This window comes from Hippichthys cyanospilos, chromosome 17 (assembly GCF_059441005.1).
Source record: "Hippichthys cyanospilos isolate Australia breed blue-spotted pipefish chromosome 17, RoL_Hcya_1.0, whole genome shotgun sequence".
NCBI lineage: Eukaryota > Metazoa > Chordata > Actinopteri > Syngnathiformes > Syngnathidae > Hippichthys > Hippichthys cyanospilos.
In genome coordinates this window covers 3,470,317-3,488,731 of record NC_142385.1, presented here as the reverse complement: position 1 = coordinate 3,488,731, position 18,415 = coordinate 3,470,317, and the positions used below count along the sequence as shown (strand labels likewise).

Here is an 18,415-nt window from a genome sequence, read left to right as displayed (position 1 = left end):
TTTAAGGGGCAGTAACATAAATATCCACTGGGCAGTGAGCCAAAACAATCAATCAACAAATTACAAAAAATGAAATTTAAATTAACTTTGGGATTTTGGGATCAAAACCAATAATAATTCCAAATGCTGTGACCTGGCTCCTACAAACATGGCAACCATAGCTGCATCATTCTCCCGTATTGGTCCTGGACGACGCTTTTCACCTCGGCTATGCCCTCATAAATGACAGGCTATGTGCCCAGAAGCACAGTACTGGTCTTTACATATGTTTAAAAGTTGTTGGACATCATCAGGTCGTGCTTTACCCTTCATTTCTGAGAGTTCCAAGCCGCCTTGCATCATCATTCCAGGGCTGCAGCTAGGCCCCTGGATATGCTCAGAGCCCCCCCTCCTTCCTTGCACATTTATGACAGAATGTGAGTCATGTGATATAGGTTACTTTAAGGGTGACATCAGATATGCACACGGCGACTCACTGTGTGCATGTCTGAAGTTGCTCACCTTGGTCCAATGCCTGCTCAGGGAATTTGTGTGGATGCTCAGGCACATTCAAAATTAGAGGCAACATTGGTGTACAGTATCCTAAAAAAGGTTGAAAAAGGTACATTGTCATTTCACTTTAAAATTCAGTGCCAAAACATGTAAAAATTGTTGCAAAAAAATAAAAAATAAACTATCACTAGGTTTATGGCAAAAAGTCATGAAATAAATTTGAGGTCATGAACAAAGCAAGAAATGTGTGCCAGGTTGTCAATTAGTGTACCTGCAAGCATATCGTGAACCTTATCTATCACAATTTGGTCAAACCCGATTTGTAAGCAATAGAGTAAAACGTTGCATTCACATTCACAGCCCTGTGACTTTTGTTCATCACATGAGCTTGGAAAACGTGTTTCTGTCCAGGCACGGTTTGGTAAAAGCTGTGGCACAGCCATCTCAGTAGAAAAATATTCGGAATGGTATAGTGTACGTTGGCTTCTCTGTCTGCAGCATTTTCCATGACCCTGTAAGGGAGTAAACCTTTGCTTTCAATAAGGATAGGTCTTCCATCTTTGTGCAAGTTGTTGTGCATCCTGCTGTGCAAGCTTGACATTCCCAATTGGCTGCATAGTGCTCCTTTGCGGTAGTTACATGGAAGACAACACTAAGTGGAATTGTAGTTTTTTTTTGATGTTTTAAGATTTATTTTTTTAAATAATATCAATTATGGGATTTTTTAATGGGAATCCTGATTCTTATGTGAATCAATATTTGGGGGACACCCATTTGCAAGTATGCTCAAATGAGTTTTCCAGTCAAAAATGTTTACACACATTGGCAAAGTCTACGCTGAATTTAATGTAAACTAGGAGAAACACAGCCCCTAATCCTATACCTGTATCTGCAAGACCTCCTTTGCCTCGAAGACAACGTCAATGCTGGTCCTTCTTTGCAAACTTTAAGTAGCTTGATGTAGAGCATATACCTTGCAGCAGAAATGATGGATTTGCCTTGTGTTATATGTTGAATCCCCATTAGTGTCAGAACTCCCGAGTGATGTCCTTAACTGTTCGAGAAGGGACAACTCTATCTTTTTTCTTCACTTGCAGGCTTCTGGGGTGGAGGAGATCTGCCTGAAGTTCCTAAAGACTCTGGATGTTGTGGGGCTGTCCTAGTTGACGCATTGAGGACAGTGGCTCAGGATTGGCGCTGGGGTGGTAGTTTCCATTTGTAGGAAGAAGTCACTGTTATTGTAAAATGATTCTGGGATCAACGTCAAAACGACATTATTTAATCTAGTAAGGTTTATTTTGAAGTGTTTGCTGGAATTCTCACAATGTTTGGCGATGTCGTTTATGGTCATGCAGAGGCTTATTCCAACAAGACACACACAAAAAAAAAGAAAACGATCTTGTGCTGTACAAGGGTGAGAAGTCTCTCAGCGTTCTAATTCTTGTCAGATCTAGTCATGTGTGTGATGTATTTCCACAAAACCAGGCTTATATAGCAGAGATTTGTTTTGCGTTAGAAAATATCAATATTTGACAGCAATGTTCATTTTAAAATTTCAACAAAACAAGGTCCTTAAACTCTCTGAGGTCTGTACTTTCATTTCTCAGCAGCCTAAAAGTTCCTATTGTTATTGAATTGTATGAAAGTAAGGGGTTATTAAATGATGTGCCCAACTAAAAGATGGTGTTAAAACACATTAAGTAGGGATTTCAACTTGATAACATTCAAATGTATACAACTTTGTCCATTTTTGAGCTCCATATCTTATTTGCACTTTAGCAGTGGACTGAATGACATTACACAGGAAGCACTTCGGATGACCCAAACCAAACTTAAAAAAAATTACATGCTCAAAATAATTCAAAAATAAATATTATTGCTCCTGTGGACTTGTAAATGATTCCTGGATAACTGGTAATGTAAAATAAAACTGTACAAATTAAACAATCTAAAAAGGTCTCACACACTCTTCTCTCTCTCTGTCTCTCTCTCTGTCTCTCTCTCTCTCTCTCTCTCTCTCTCTCTCTCTCTCTCTCTCTCTCTCTCACTGCCCTCATCACCAGCCATCAGCACCATCTCAAGGCAAACAAGTAAACTGCATTTATATTGTTAACTACAACAAATTAATATGATTAATTTAAAGGGTTTAGGAGTGTGTGTGTGTTTTTTTTTAACTGTTATTCATTACATGATCTACTTTGAATTTCATGATTATTATGCACTAATACAATTCTAATATTTGTTACTGTTTTTACATTGCATTTTTACAATTTATTAATTTGAAGGGTTGAGGGGCATTTTGGGGGGCTTGGAAAGGATTAGGCTATTTACATGTAAAAAGTGGCTCTACTTATGAAAATTTTACGTTACAAAATTAATTAATTTCGTAAGTAGAGATACCACTGTGTATGTGTGTGTGTGTGTGTGTGTGTGTGTGCGTGTGTGTATGAAGAGGCTTACGGTTATCTGGCATATTATTTATTAAATTAAGTAAGTGCCACAGTTCCACTGGGCGGATGTGCTTCTTATGTATCATCTTTCCAGGCCAACAAGGTTAGTCCCAGGGCCTTTTCTTGATTGGTTGGTTCTAGGAGGATAGGGTGGGAGAGGCGATCTGTTCGCTGGGATCTTCAAGCATTCTCTCAGTCACCCTGAAAATATAGGCAGGAGAAGTCTTCATGGACTGGAAGAATGGATTATGTACATGGAGTTTTACTTTTTCCAATTCAAATGAGTCACCTTTGAGACTCATGGGATCATTCCTTCCATCCATCCCTTTTCTATAGCCGATTATCCTCTCTAAGGTCACCTTTGGAAAAGGAAAAGTGGACTATTGATTTTGAAATCACAAGAATCTTGCTTTACAAATATTTAATGTATGTTATCAATCCTCATTTAACACCATGTAAGTGGTGTAACAAAACACTAAGTGTACGTGTGTGGTAAAGAGAGGCATGCTGAACTTTCAAGATGAGCGACAGACTTAACTAAATTCTTTCCAAATAATAAAATAAGCATCACTCTAAATGTAAACACATCGCATTATGTCATCCCTGCTGTCGATCCTGAAAAGAAAGACCTGGGAAACTTTGACAGGGAGGATCTTTTTTCTCTTTTTTATCGTCTCCAACCATGAGGTAAGTGAAAATCTAACTACATACTCCCAAACACACACACACACATATATATATATATATATATATATATATATATATATATATATATATATATATATATATATGTATCTGACCCACTCAAAAAGGTTTGTTTCCATCAAACAAATATTAATAGCATACTGAGACAACACAAGCATATATAAAATGCATTTTCTAAGTGATTTTTTTCATCATTTACTGGAGCGGATGGCGGGGTGCACAAAACAGGAATAAAATATATGAGATTACTGATGATGAGTCTTTCATAGGATTGTGTGATTGTTGTTTCTACTGGACTTTGATTTGGCCACTCCAAAATCTTGATTTTGGTCTTTTTAGCCATTCTGAAGTGGACTTGCTTGGTTAGGGTTTTGGATCATTGTCTTGCTGCATGATATAAGAGCTCTTGAGTTTGATGGCACAGACTGAAGGCCGGACGTTCTTCTTCATGATTTTCTTGTAAACAGCAGAATTAATTTTTCCGTCGTTCACAGCATGTGGTCCTGGCCCTGGCCACCATCATACTTTCTTGTTCGGCCTCATATAATTTTTATCAAATGCTGTGCCATTTTTACATCAGATGTAGCATGTTTCACACCTTTCTGAAAGTTTAATTTTTGAAACAACAGTCCACAGAATGTTTCTCCAAATGTCATCATGTTGCTTTTTGGCAAATGTACCAATGACAGCAGTTTTTTTTTTATTTTTGTTTTTTCTCCTGGGAACCTTCTCATGGATTTTATTTTTTTTCCCCAGTCTCTTTCTTTTAGTGAAGTTGTGATCACTGACCTTAACGGAGTGTTTTTCTTGGTTCTTTTGTGACCTCCTGGTTGAGTCACCATTGCACACTTGGAGTAAGTTGCATCGGTCGACCACTCCTGGAAAGGTTTGCCACTGTTACCTGCCTGTTTTCTCCATTTGTGGATAATGGCTCTGACAGTGGTTCGCTAGAGCCCCATAGCCTTGGAAATGGCTTTGTAACCTTTTCCAAACTGATAGTTTTCAATCACTTTTTTTTTCATTTCTTAGGATCGTGACACTACTCTTTCCCAAGGGTCTGATAAGTAGATTTATAATTTTTTCCCCGTTGGTAATTACATTTGAAAAGGCGTCTTATGTTTGCTTGGATTGTCTCAAAGTGATATTAAAAATGGTTTGATTAAAAGATATTTCAGCTGGCTTATTCTCATGCTCAATAACAACAAATTGACTCCTTGTCATCCTCTGCAGGCTTTCTGGGCGCCATCTGGGCCCTTACCAAATATTCACCTTTGGTTGGTTTCTGTTACAAACAATCAGTCTTGAATTTCTTTTTAAAATTACTTTATTTACAGCTCTGCTTTTAGCACATAGTGCCAATGTATTTGACATGACGTCCTTATTTTTTCTGCGTGAGTTTTATAGTCATCTGTCGTGTGTTTCATTACGTGGGTGCTACCCATTGTCATTTAAAAAAAAAAGAAAATCCAGAGATGTAGCGGTATTTTTTTTTTAACTTTTGTAAGTGTTCAATCTTCAGATCTTTACTGAAATAAATATGTTCAGGTTGTTAATCAAAGATCTCGTCTAATATAATTGGGTAGTTTAAAGATCTATTTATTTTCTATGATAAGTGTTCAGTATGTTGTTTTTTTTCCCACGCACTTTCATGAATTCTTTGTGCCCCAGTACCGTATCAGTCTTAGTGGCGCTCTTGGTATATGTACTGTATATGTAAAACCACAACCGTTCTAACTCTGCAGTCGTTGTTATTTATTCATCTTATCGAACTGTAAAAAATAAATAAATAAATAAATCTGCCGTACAAATCCTTTTTGTTCTAATTTTAGACATGTGATGGATTCTAAAAGCATGAAATGCGTGCCATTTAGTTTGTGGGAAACTAACCACTGTCACAAGGTCAAAATAGCGATCAAAATTTCCACACTGTTTCCACAACACACACATTTCCTCAATGTACCCCCTGTAAGGAGAGGGAGAAAAAAAAAACTCCTCTCAAAATCTTTACCGTCCTAAAATATGGGCCTTATTACCTTCATAAGAAAGCGCTGACAAAGTAGTTTTCTAAATAACTAGACTGCTTATTTATACCAGCACTGCTGTGATAACGCAAGTTGCCACTAGATGACTCTAAATATCAAGGAAAATTCAGTTCACGTTGATACCAATGCAATACTGTGTCATACAGTACTTCATAAATTATTTGCTGTAGTTATTTATTTGACTACGTTTAAATGAGCTACATATTTTTTCTTGATGCAAATGCTGTTGCTTAATTACTCAACTCATTTATTCTAACACTTACGTGATTCAAAACGAGTTTGCATGTTTATAATGTGCAGCGTTTTTAACCTTGATGAACCCAATTTTGGTTGGTCAATAAAACAGTTAGTGAGAAACACCCAACCAAGTGAAGGCAGGTAATACGCTTGCAGATAAATTGGTGTTCTGCAACTTAATAAATTGAGTTTTAGAAAAATATGTGCAAGTCTTTTGTTACCCAGTTGTTACAAACTGGGCAAAAAATTAGGTGTTACATTGTTATTTCAAAATCCCATAACAACGTAGGCCTTCTTGTAGTGTCATGCCTGATCTATTAAGTCAGCTGGGTGTGCTCAAAATGCACTTGGCTTTGTAACTAAAAAAAAAAAAAATGCAGTTTGGCCAAGCTAATTTTTCCCAAGGATGGTTTCTCCTTACAGGGACAGGAATACAGCACAGTAGGCTACTGTATTCGTTGTCAAAGTATGAATTCTCTCCATGGTTTCTGAAATGTTTATGTTTTGAGTTATTCTAAGATTAAACAAGGTTAGTAAGGATTCAAATTATTTTGGTCTACACTGTATTTTATGAGGCAGCATGATGTGATGACGTCTAGCAGGTCTGTCTTTCTGTTGAGACGTTTCCACAAATGGCTTGAATGCAGTCAAGTGTCTGTATAACTTGTTTATCTTTTTTTCTGACTTTACATGGAAGACAACAAGCTCAGTTCTTGAAAGCCTTATAGCGGCGCGCACAGATTACTGGAAGGTCTGCAATAGAACGCTCACATCAAGTGCATACCCTAGAACTGGTAAGCTTTAGGGTCAAAGCTCATGTGTAGTAAATAACTGAAATTCAGTCACAAAAGTAAAATTTTCCCAGTGTGGATTTGATAATGCAACATTTGCGTCTAATTCTAAATAGATTGGATTGGATACAAATTCAGTTTTTGTGGCTTCTAACCATGTTTGTATGCTATTTCCTCACCCAAAACATTCCGAAATGGATGGTTTCCTCCATCCAAGCATCTCTGAGAATTCTTGCTCAATGCTGCCTTCTCAGTACCAGTCCCGCCCGATCAAAGATGACGAGTGGGTGCTCACTTTTTTACATCTCTGATTGGTTACAGCCCCCATACTGCACATGCAAACTAAACACACGCTCACAGTCTCAGTGCATAATGTCATGAAATGGGAGCAGCAGACAAACTTTTGGGCAGGTTTAGAGATTACTGTAGTTCTCCAAGTACAAGTCGAGTTATTTTTCCTCATTTTCTACCCCCTGTATTGGGGGGGGGGGGTCAACTTATAACCGAATAACTGAAAACAGACACTTTTTTTCTATGATGATGTGTTTGATTGACATTAATTTGATTGTGAAATAAGTAAGATATAATTTACAAGGCTTAAAATTATTTTATATATATATATATATATATATATATATATATATATATATATATATATATATATGTCAACTTTTTTCCTTTGACATTGCTGCAGATGGGTTCTTATATGACCAGTAGAAGAGCGATAATTGCATTCGCGCTCTGTCTCGCTGTCCCTCATTCTTCCTCGACGCTCTGCAAAATCATGTCATTGCACCTACTGTGACACCTGGTGTTGGTAGTCTGTCATAACAAATTAAAATGAAATTAATGGAATCATTCAAACCAAACCTTCATTCTGTGCCATCATAGGCGGACCGGATTAAAAAGACCAACAGGCTGGATCCGGCCGACAGGACGTACTTTGCCCATCCCTTCTCTAATTCAATATAGCATGCATCCGTTTTAGAGTGTTTGCACAGAACGTCATAAAATTACGCTTTCGTGAAGCACCACCTTATTGCCTCTCTGTTGTCAACAGCGAAGCTGCATGGATAAATTTTTTCGGTGGACTTTGATGCATTATGAAAAGATGCCTTGACTTGTCTCCTTGAAGACAAGGAACTGGCATGGATGTCAGTAGATGGGGGGAAGAAACAGCGAAGGGCAACCTTCCATGCACTGATCTCACAACAGTCGTCACTTGAGTAAAGACTATCCAAAGTAAGATGATCAACAAATCATCTCTAAAGACCTCTATTTCAAACAAGTTGGATGGGGCCCAAGATGACTACCCGTGGAAGAGTAAAGAGGATGATTGCGCAAATGACGAGCAGGAGAAGGAGATGACATTCAGGAGTTAAATGCTAGACCGCTATTTGGCATGTCAGATAGTGATGGTGACTTTTAGGGCTTTTGGGCAAATTCATATTCAGCTGTGTCAAAAAATATAGCACTGAAACTTCAAATCATGTTATTGTTGCAACATTAGTTTCAACATTTGCGTCTACGCGCACATTGCCTAGCACTTGTTTCATTTCGATCCCAACATCTCGCCCCTGTAACCGCACGGTATGTTATTCGGTATTGTATACGATGAAAAAATGCATCTGAAAATACTATAACTTTGTCATTTTAATAACACACACCACGTGTTATAATTGGACAATCATGATCTAAGTAACTACTAAAGTCAGGGGTAGACTTATAATCGTGCTTTTTGTAAAAGTGACCATGACTGAAGTAAAAAAAAAAAGGAGGAGAGGGGGGGGGGGGGGGGGGGGTGACTTGTAAGTGACGGTGACTTGTACTTTGAGAAATATGGTATCCCTGGGTTAGAAATATAGCCACCTAAATAATTACATTTCATAAGAAAATGAATTGCCATTGTGTCAAATATGATACATAATAAGCATATATTATAGCATATATTATGATAAGCATATCTATTGAAAGTATATGATTTCAATAGCAGCAGCAGACGCTACAGGAGCCTGAGGGCCAGGACTGCCAGACTGGCAAACAGCTTCTACCCACAAGCCGTCCGGATTCTCAACAAATCCCTCACAAACTATTCTGCCTCCTACTGCACTCATAAACAATATCTTGCACTAAAAAAAAAAAAAAAAAATCATGATATTCTGCACTACATTACTAGCACCATTTTCTTTGTTGTTTATTACTATTAATTTATCACTCAATTGTGAAATGTAGTCTGCTGCTCAAAGAAGTGAACAGAATAAGAATTTCATTGTATGGTACAACTATACATATGACAATAAATCTCTTGAATCTTGAAATGGCATTAAACACAAGACTCACAAGATAACAGCAGTTAGCATGCACAAAGAATGAAATGAAATTCGCACAAAAGGCTAACTTCAGCCTGGATCTAAAAAGCTTCTCATAATTTACTGTATTAGTGCTCAATGTATGACTGGTATAACTGGGGTTAAATTTTGTAGCACCAAGTTGCATACAAGTTGAGTAATTTGTGTTGTTTTGAAAAACGTACTTGCTTCACAGCCAATGGAAGCAGCTCCTTGCTTTTTAAAATTGGCTCCCGAAAGGCATCAACTAAACTTATTTAGTGTAATTTAACTATCTTGATTCCAGTGTCTGACTACCCCTATATATGCTGTGGCCTGTGAGAAATCTGAGACACTATGAATGCCTTGCAGGAATCTACTGTAAGGGAACCTTTGATGGATTTGTATGTTGGCCCCATTCACCTCCTGGAAATGTGTCTGTCTCTTGTCCTTCTTACCTACCATGGATTGACACAGGTAATGTTTATACTCTTCACTACAAATCTCCAGGGTGTTGTTAACTGAAAACACATTACCATTTTCGGCTAGCCAGTTTTAGACGTCACCATTTTCAGCTAGCCAGTTTTAAGGCCCCGTTATCTTTGTTAGGTTCCCCTTGATAAACGATTCTTGACGTAAGTGGTGGGGGTGGGGGCTATTTGCAAAAAGTGGGGACCAGGCAGCCAATGTATAGCGATAATTGACACCCATTCAAATGTACCAGAAGAAAAAAGAATCCTCAAAGAAACATGCAAAATATTTAATGTGCAATTTTTAAAGGAAAATGGAGAGAAATAAAATGGAAAATTAAAAAAAAGAAAAAAAATAGGAATTATTAGTTTCAATTTTGTATACAATTTGCTGGCCATTAAAATTCGAGAGGAGTGTGCACACCACTGCCAAGAATGTGTTTCTGCAATAAAATGAAGGTTCACTGTACTGCAAATTGAAGTACTCTGTTTAATTCTTAGATTGTGCAAGGTGGCAGTTGGCACACGATTTACAGATGCATTAAATTGAGGCAAAGGTATTCACTAAATCTCACACTCTTAACACTTAAAAAAACACACTTAAACGGCTAAAACCTGGCAAGAACTGAACAGTGGGTGTCTGTGTGTGCCTTCAATAACTTTAATTTTAGTATTTAGAAAGGCTTTTGTGTTTTTTGGGGAAAATCTTTGAAGTAATTACAGAGTCATTTTACTGTGGCTAAAAAACAAACAAACAAAAAAACAATTGCACTAGGAATAGCATATGACTGGACAGAAAATACTGTGTGTCCAAGAAAATTGTAAAGTATAACAGGTATAACTTTGTATCCCTCCGTTGACTTGTGCATGTGAATTTCAACTAGCGGCAGGATTTGCGAGGAAGGCACAAAGAGAATGCTTAAAAAATGGAAGATGGCGACGGATGGAAAATTCTTCGGAACCTTGGAGGGATGACTCCGAATGTCAGGGAGATCATTATTTTAGAGACAAGGTGAGGAAGTTCGACTTGTTAATGTTTCTCATTTTTGATCATATGTTAAAGAAACAGAACAGTGATCCCTCGTTTTTTGAGTCCCGGCGAAAAGTGAAAAACTGTGTCCATGTCCAGTCTCTTGTAGGGCATAAACTTTATTTTTATTTTTCAACACATAGTAGAGTGCTTTCGGAGCGCTACCCCTATTCCTACCCATTCCTGGATGCCAGGTCACTCTGCATTCTTGCCCCCCCCCCCCCCCCCCCTCCCACCTTCACCCATTTTTGCATTAAAGGTCATCAATGTTTATCTGACCACATCTCACCCCTCCCTGCATATACTGCAAGTTCCGCGTGTTTGTCAGACATAAACGCAGAGTTATGGCCCTACTAGTCTGTTTTTTTTTGCCTAACGTCCTTACATAATGCCAGCTGTAGAAAGGCAGCAGTTTTAAGCAAAAGTGCCTTCATTCGAATGAGATTGCATATTAGGGCTGTTAGATTGTTTCAGACTCTACGTTAGGATTGAGCGTGGGAGTGCTGCAGTGCATTATGCGCTGCTGGGATGTGAAGGTCCTTTGGAAAAAAAAAATTGCGCGGGAGCGATAAGTGAGGTGCAAAGTAGCGAGGGATCACTCTAATTTGATACATGGAACATTCAGCGACTTCAATCATGTTTTAAAAAAAGAACCACATTTGTTTTGATCATGAAAATCCTGTCCATTTATATGCACAAATGCTTCGTATGTCACAGTGGAACTGTTTCCATTTTGATTCCTTGGTCTAATCACCAACCCTCTGAAACGGTTTGCTATAGAAACCACTTGTATAGGTGATTGGGTTCTGCAAACTATTCCATCAACATAGTGCCCACTTGTGCCCCGACCTATGGGCTCACATGATTGCCTAATCTGGCCAGCTGTAGTTTTCAAATTATCTTGAAATTTGTATTTATTTTTGTGGAATTAACAGTCAATATGTTGGAAAGACTAAAATTTCAGATCGACTGCTCCTCATGACTAACCAGCAAATCAGAAGTCATTTGTAAATGATTTTCATTTTACATTCAAGGCAACATACTGATTATCAGCATTCTGTGAACATGCATTGTATTTATTGTTCTTTTGCTTTGTGTATTCCCCTGATTAGGAAGAGCAAATGCTTCCGCAGACAGCCCTCAGAGTCGTCTCTATCATTGGTTATTCACTCTCCCTGGCTTCTCTCATGTTTGCAACACTCCTCATGGGCATGTTCAGGTCAGTCATCAGCTACGATACATGCACACTATAGTGCTGGCTGATATTATCAATGTATCAATGTATTGTGATAAAAGTGATGCCATATGCATACTGCAATACAATGTTTAGTTTCTAATATATTGCGTGTCAGTTTTGAAACGCCTTATTTTCGTTATACTTAATATTTTTTAATACTATAAATCTATTTGCTCTGGACTGGCTTTCGTATCTTGATTTTTGTGATATTATGAATTTTGTTTTACATTTAAATCATTCCAAGCACTTCAAAAACACCACATTAAATGTTACTTAACAGTACCTTTTAACTGAGGCCGTGTTCCAGAGCAAAAGTGGAGGAGGAGGGCAAACAGCAGAAAAAGATAACTTTATGATAAGATAAGATTTTCTTCATTTCTGTAGTCATATCTCAGGCTTCCGCACATTGTTTAAGTCATCCTTCATAAGCTATTTGTGTTCCTGAAAAGGGCAACATTATCTGAGCAGCCATAATAACGAGCAATAGAATCTCATGTTGCGTTTTAATCAAATTGTAATTTTGTGATTTCAAACTTTTTTTTTGTTTTATTCCATTGTGTTTCTTTTATATGCTAAATCATTTTCGTAATATGAAGAAAAAAACCTGGACAGAAGCAACTGTATCTTCAGTTTTCATTGTATTTGAAAAATATAACAATAGCTTTCTCCTTTTTTTGTGTGTGTGTGTGTGTGTTTTTTTTTTCCCCAAGCGAGTGACATTTGTTTTGTTTATGGTTGAAGAGCAAAAATGGCTAAGTGCTACCTCTGTATTCCAGCCAAATGAGGGCAATCTGAAAGAGTATTCTCAACTGCTGGGGACATATTAATATAGTCAAGAGCATGCTTGAAATAAAAAATGTGGACATGCAGCTTTAACTGAACAAGAATGTTTCATATGTGCTCATAGATGGGGTGTGGCTTCTGAAAAAGAGTAAACAGATTAGTATTTCTATCAATTTCCTTCTGGTTATTTTCAGTCATTGTTAACATAAACCAATGTTTTTTTTTATGTATTTATTTTTTTCTACAAACATTGCCCAATATATTGCAATAAGTATCACAATACACCTTTGGTTTATCGCAATACAGCACTAAAGCACAAGTATGACTTGAGAGAACTGCTTTTTTCAGGTTTGGTAATATGTCAATTTCCGCCTGAAAGGCAACAGAAAAATGATTCAATGAACTTAACTATCACACACAATACTGAAGAAACATAATGTGTAAATGAAATCTTCATACACAGAACTTAGGTTCAACATAACGATTGAGTGACTTATGTATGCTTACGATGCATCACAAATCAATCACACATTGTGTTCACTGCTAGGAGCTCTAAAAGGGTAAGAAAAGTTAAGGCGATTCTATGAACCAATTAGAACCGGCTCTAAAAAGGGCCATTATTTCCACTACAAAGTGTACTTGATTTAAAGCTAGATGCCAAGCCTCAGTGACAGTCAACAGTCTTTTGTCCTTATATCTCATGAGTTCAAATCAAAGTACTGATCTTTTCCTGAATTTTTATTTCCAGAGGGATTTTTTTTTTTTTTTAACTTTCTCATGGATGCGTCATTAATGAGCATGTGCTTCTCGATGACATCATGCTCACATTATCCTTGCTACTGTCAGGTCACAGTTGGCAGATAACCGGTTCCTAACTTAGGTTCAGTCCTATTTGAAAGCAGTTCGATCTAAGCACATCTAATTCCCATTTTGATGCATGTTTCTTCTATTCATTCATAATTGTGACATGGATCAAAATTAATGAAACAAATTACAAGTATCTTTTCCAGTGATTTCACACTTTTACAAGAACTCTGGACATATAGTAGTCTCCTTTCTCTGTTTTCCAGGAAGCTCCATTGTACAAGGAACTACATTCACATGAATCTCTTTGTCTCATTCATCCTGAGAGCTGTTGCTGTCATTTCTAAGGAAATCGTTTTATACATCTTGTATTCCAATCTTCCCAAGGATGACCCAGGATGGAACTCATATTCAAGTTCTCCGGTAGAGTCACAGTTAAAATGGGGTACACCTATACCAACTTTTAACATCTCGAACCATATATATTTCCACCAACCGCAAAAAAAGGAAAGAAAATGAGACACATGTTGACCTGACATCCCGATTTAACGACTTCATTCTTGAGCCTTGTGTTCCGAGACGCAGGGGATTTCACTAACTTCATAGTTTTGGTCCACTTTTATCCAGGTCCTGTCAAGGTTTTATTGGTTTATCTATTTATTTGTATTTATTTAGTTATTAGTTCAGTCAACGAGCATCTTATTTGGTCCATTTGCATGTCAATCACACAATTGTCACAGCGATTCACATGATAAATTGATAAATTGAAAAGGAATTTAATTCCTTCACATTTAGTTTAACATTCATGTTTGTTGCTAACTTGAACTAGAACTACTTCCCACTTTTGTGTCAAACTATTAGAAATGTTACGAGACCAAAAGTGATTAGAGCCTTTCTGGCAGTATCTTTCCATATTGAGATGATGAGGTATGTTGTGCTAATTGCTTGATTGAGCAAGATTTAGAAAAAAAGCCCCCACCCCCAAAAAAATAAAATAAAGTGTGATTGCATTCAATCATGTATAGCTCCATGGATAAGCAAAACAAAGCAAATACTGTACTCTCTTGCTTACAGCAGTTGACTCATGGTGTGTTCAATGACCATTCACACAGTAAAACGTCACAAAGAGCAGCTGGAGAAACTGATTAAATTTGGACAGATTATGTGTATGTCTGTGCCCTTCTTAAAGAGAGTATCCAGATTAGATTGTTTTTGAAACAGTTATTCAAAGACAAAACTAAACCACCCTCATTTTTTTTCTCAACAGCTATCTCTGATGTGCAAATTCTCAAAAGTGGCTATGGAGTATTTTGTGGCCTGTAACTACTTCTGGCTTTTGGTAGAAGCTATTTTTCTCCACACACTGCTGTTTACTGCTGTGTTGACCAAGCGACGCCTATTGAAGCATTACATGCTGTTAGGATGGGGTATGTTTTTTTTTTTCATTGAGGACTTGCATGCAAGATACACATGCATGTTGTAAAAGAAGTATGTCTAGTTTTCATTTTTATGAAACAAAAACAAAGAGCAACTATAAGACTGGTGAATATGATGCAATCAGCGCATGCAGAATAATTTGATTTGTTCCTTTCAGATACAGGACCATAAAAACATTCTTGTTGTTTAATATAATATTGCTCCCACTGAAGTATTACAATTTGATTTAACTGGTAAAATGTTCATAATTAGATTTGATTACATGCGTCAGCTGTAACTGTGATTCACAACTGTGGATTTTCAGGAATGCCTGTTTTCTTTGTGACACCATGGACAGTTGTTAAGATTTTATATGAAAACACAGAGTAAGTGCAGCCTCACTCAAGTAAATAATTTTAAATTTCATCATGCTGAAGTTTTGTCAATTTTTATTCCTAAGGTGCTGGTCAATTGTGAACCAATGGTTCTGGTGGATAATAAAGGGTCCAATTACCTTGGCAGTCCTGGTAAGTGCTATGTATGTTGCATTCAAACCCAACTTGGAATGGACCATTGCATTGCGAAAAAAAAAGGCGACATATACCCTGCAATTTGAATGTGAGCCTGAGTAGGCATTTGAGGCAACACATAGTGTATGTTTGAAGAGTATCACTGTTATTAAACGATGAACGGATAGAGAGTATAGCATATTGCTGGGCGATAATCTCGATATATCAATATATTGTGATGCAAAGTGATGCAATATGTGTATTGCACTATGATGTTCAGTTTCCAATATGTATATCGGTTTTGAAACCCCTTATTTTCGTAATATTTAGTTCTTGTTTTTTTTTTCTCGAATCAATCCGTAATATCATAATATTAACGAGCTGTAGAATTTCATGCTGCATTTAACTCAAATGGGAATTTAGGGATTTGAAGTTTTGTTTAGTTTTATTTCATTTTGTTTATTTTACATATAATATGTAATTTTCATAATATGAAGAATAAAACCTGTACAGAAGCAACCATATCACCCTTGTGACCGGTTTCACTGTATTTGATACATTGGAACCTTGGTTACACCTTGGTTACACCTTGGTTTTTGTCGTATTTTTTTCCACAAACGAGAGTGATGTCACAGATCTGTTCATTTACGGTTGAAGAGCAAAAATGGCAAAAAAAAAGAAATACAGAGTGGTGCGCAATAAGTGGCAAATATGTGGCAAAGTGCTACCTCTGTATTCCTCCCACATCAGTGCCATCCGAAAGACTGTTCGCAACTGCTGGGGACATATTAACGCTGTGGACACCCAACTTTTTTTTTTTTTTTAAAGAATGTTTAATTTGTTTAAAGAGTGCTCATAGATGTCAATGATGTGTGGCTGCTGAAAAAGAATAAATGGAATTTGTCTATTCTAATAATTTCCTTCAGTTTTTTCAGTCATTGTTAATATATATATATATATATATATATATATATATATATATATATATATATATATATATATATATATATATATATATATATATATGCCAATGATTTTTTTTATTTATATATATATATATATATATATATATATTTTTTTTTTTTTTTTTTTACAAACATTGCCCCATATATCACAAGACGTATCACAAGACGCCTTTGTTGTATCGCAATATGCTTTTAAGACACAAAACCCAGCACGAGTATAAGAGGAAGTGGTTAGGTTACAAAGAGATTATGTGTGTAAAAATAAACTAATAGATTAAATTTAAAAGTCTCTTTAACCCACATTCACTTCATCCAGGTGGACAAGATGGTAGCCTCTCTCTGCCTTCGGGTCGAGGTCCTGATTGTTGTTTGTGTCTACGTACGCATGACACAACATTTCAGAATATCCACTCTTTTTGGAGTCCCTGGAGGTTGTGCTGGAGAGCGCTAATCTCGCCTCTTTCAGACCAAGAAGCAAACGAACTCTGAGTTTCTGGTGGCAGGGGTTCCTGGTCAACTGTCCCTGGTCCATGGCCCCCAAGTTTGCATTCACACCCAGCGACAGAGGGTGAGGTAGTTTATTACAATTGAACTGATGACATGAAGCAGGGAGAAAAACTCAACTGCCTCTCCTGTCTAACAAGTGACGCTAACTAAAAAGCTGCCTCCATCTTTCCAACTTTACTTAACTGCATCCAACCAGCCAGATTGCTTCAACAACAAGAAGTAGACAGAGAGCAAAGTCATCAATTGATGCACTTCCATGTCCACTGGCATGTTGTTCACAAGCACCAACTGTAAAACAGTTTCTAATCCAGATAGCAGAGCTGTAAATCCACTTCTGTCTGTGTTTAGTCTATGTATTTTTTTAAAGCTTAGCGTCTGTCAGCCATTGGATGTCCTCGTCCTCATGAAAACTCAGTAGAGTCTGTTTCAAAGCATCCATCCACATATCAATTTTCTCTTTTATTTTTTCAAAATATTAAACAGGCCGCAGTGACAACTGTGGCGTAATGGCAGCTGCTTGTACCTTAACACAGCCCTACGTTCACCAAGCAATCAGCATTCTTTTGCACAACAGGCTCCCCTATACCTACTTGGGTCAGTATACGAAGACCCTAGTAAGGACTAGGTCCTTAGAAAATCCCGGGTCGAAGCTAGGGGAACCAAACCTTATTGGCCTGTGGGACTGTGGAGGCATCCAATTGGTATCGGCTGGCCAAACTTGGTGATGTGGCTTGGGCGGTTGCCAAGGCAAAATCTCAGGTGTGAGAGGGGACTTTGAGGAAATTCTGGTCCACCATCTGGAGCTTCACAAAGGGGAAGCGATGCGCCATTAACACTGTGTGTAGTGGAGATGGTGCACTGCTGACCTAAATCTGGGACGTCGTGAGCCGGTGGGCAGAATACTTCAAAGACCTTCACGATTTCACCGACGTGTTCCTGTGACAAAGAAGGGTTTGCAAATTCTGAAGTGGGCTCTCTTATCTATGGGGTTGAAGTTACTGCGATGTTCTAAAAGTTCTTCGGTGGCCGGGCCCCTGGGGTGGATGAGATCTGCCTGAAGTTCCTAAAGGCTCTGGATGCTGTGAGGCTCTCCTGGTTGATACATGTGGACATCAAGGACAGTGGGTCTGGACTGGCACACCGGGGTGGTGGTCTCTTTATGTAGGAGAAAGTCACTGTTATTGTGAAGTGCTTCTGGGAAGAACTCCAAAATAAAAGTGTACCATGTCCTGCATTATTTGGACTGGTAAGGTTTATTTTGATTCATTGGCTGGAATCCTTCCAACGTTTGGATGTTGTTTTACGGTCATGCAAAGGCTTATTCCATTGCACTTGCCACAAAACAAAAAGATCCTGTTCTGTGAAGGTGTGAGCAATCTCATGGCATTCTAATTTTCACGAGATCTTGTCGTCTGCATGGAGAGTGTGCATGCGTGTTAATTTTTGTGTGTGTGCGTGTGTGTGTGTGTGTGTGTGTGTGTGTGTGTGTGTGTGGGGGGGTTATGTGTATGTTTCTGTGTAACATCCAATTCCATCACTTTAAATTTAAGTCCAAATCTTCTTTAATTGAAAAATCTCTTGCATCACAGCAATCCAAAGCATGCACAGCCCAACAGCGCAAACCACACTGTTGCTATTTGAGTTCTTATC

General features: G+C 37.7%; 1 protein-coding gene across 1 annotated transcript in view; it reads left to right on the top strand.

Moving 5' to 3' along the window:
* Window positions 1–3,150: 3,150 nt before the first annotated feature.
* Window positions 3,151–18,415, top strand: part of glp2r (glucagon-like peptide 2 receptor) — a 19,794-nt gene continuing 4,529 nt past the window's right edge. Inside the window, exons 1-9 of the mRNA XM_088439291.1 lie at window positions 3,151–3,629; window positions 6,624–6,720; window positions 9,417–9,521; window positions 10,399–10,526; window positions 11,657–11,763; window positions 13,635–13,791; window positions 14,636–14,795; window positions 15,110–15,170; window positions 15,245–15,311. Coding sequence (XP_088295417.1) covers window positions 3,537–3,629; window positions 6,624–6,720; window positions 9,417–9,521; window positions 10,399–10,526; window positions 11,657–11,763; window positions 13,635–13,791; window positions 14,636–14,795; window positions 15,110–15,170; window positions 15,245–15,311 — 975 coding nt within the window. The 5' untranslated portion in view covers window positions 3,151–3,536. The remainder of the gene's footprint in view (window positions 3,630–6,623; window positions 6,721–9,416; window positions 9,522–10,398; window positions 10,527–11,656; window positions 11,764–13,634; window positions 13,792–14,635; window positions 14,796–15,109; window positions 15,171–15,244; window positions 15,312–18,415) is intronic.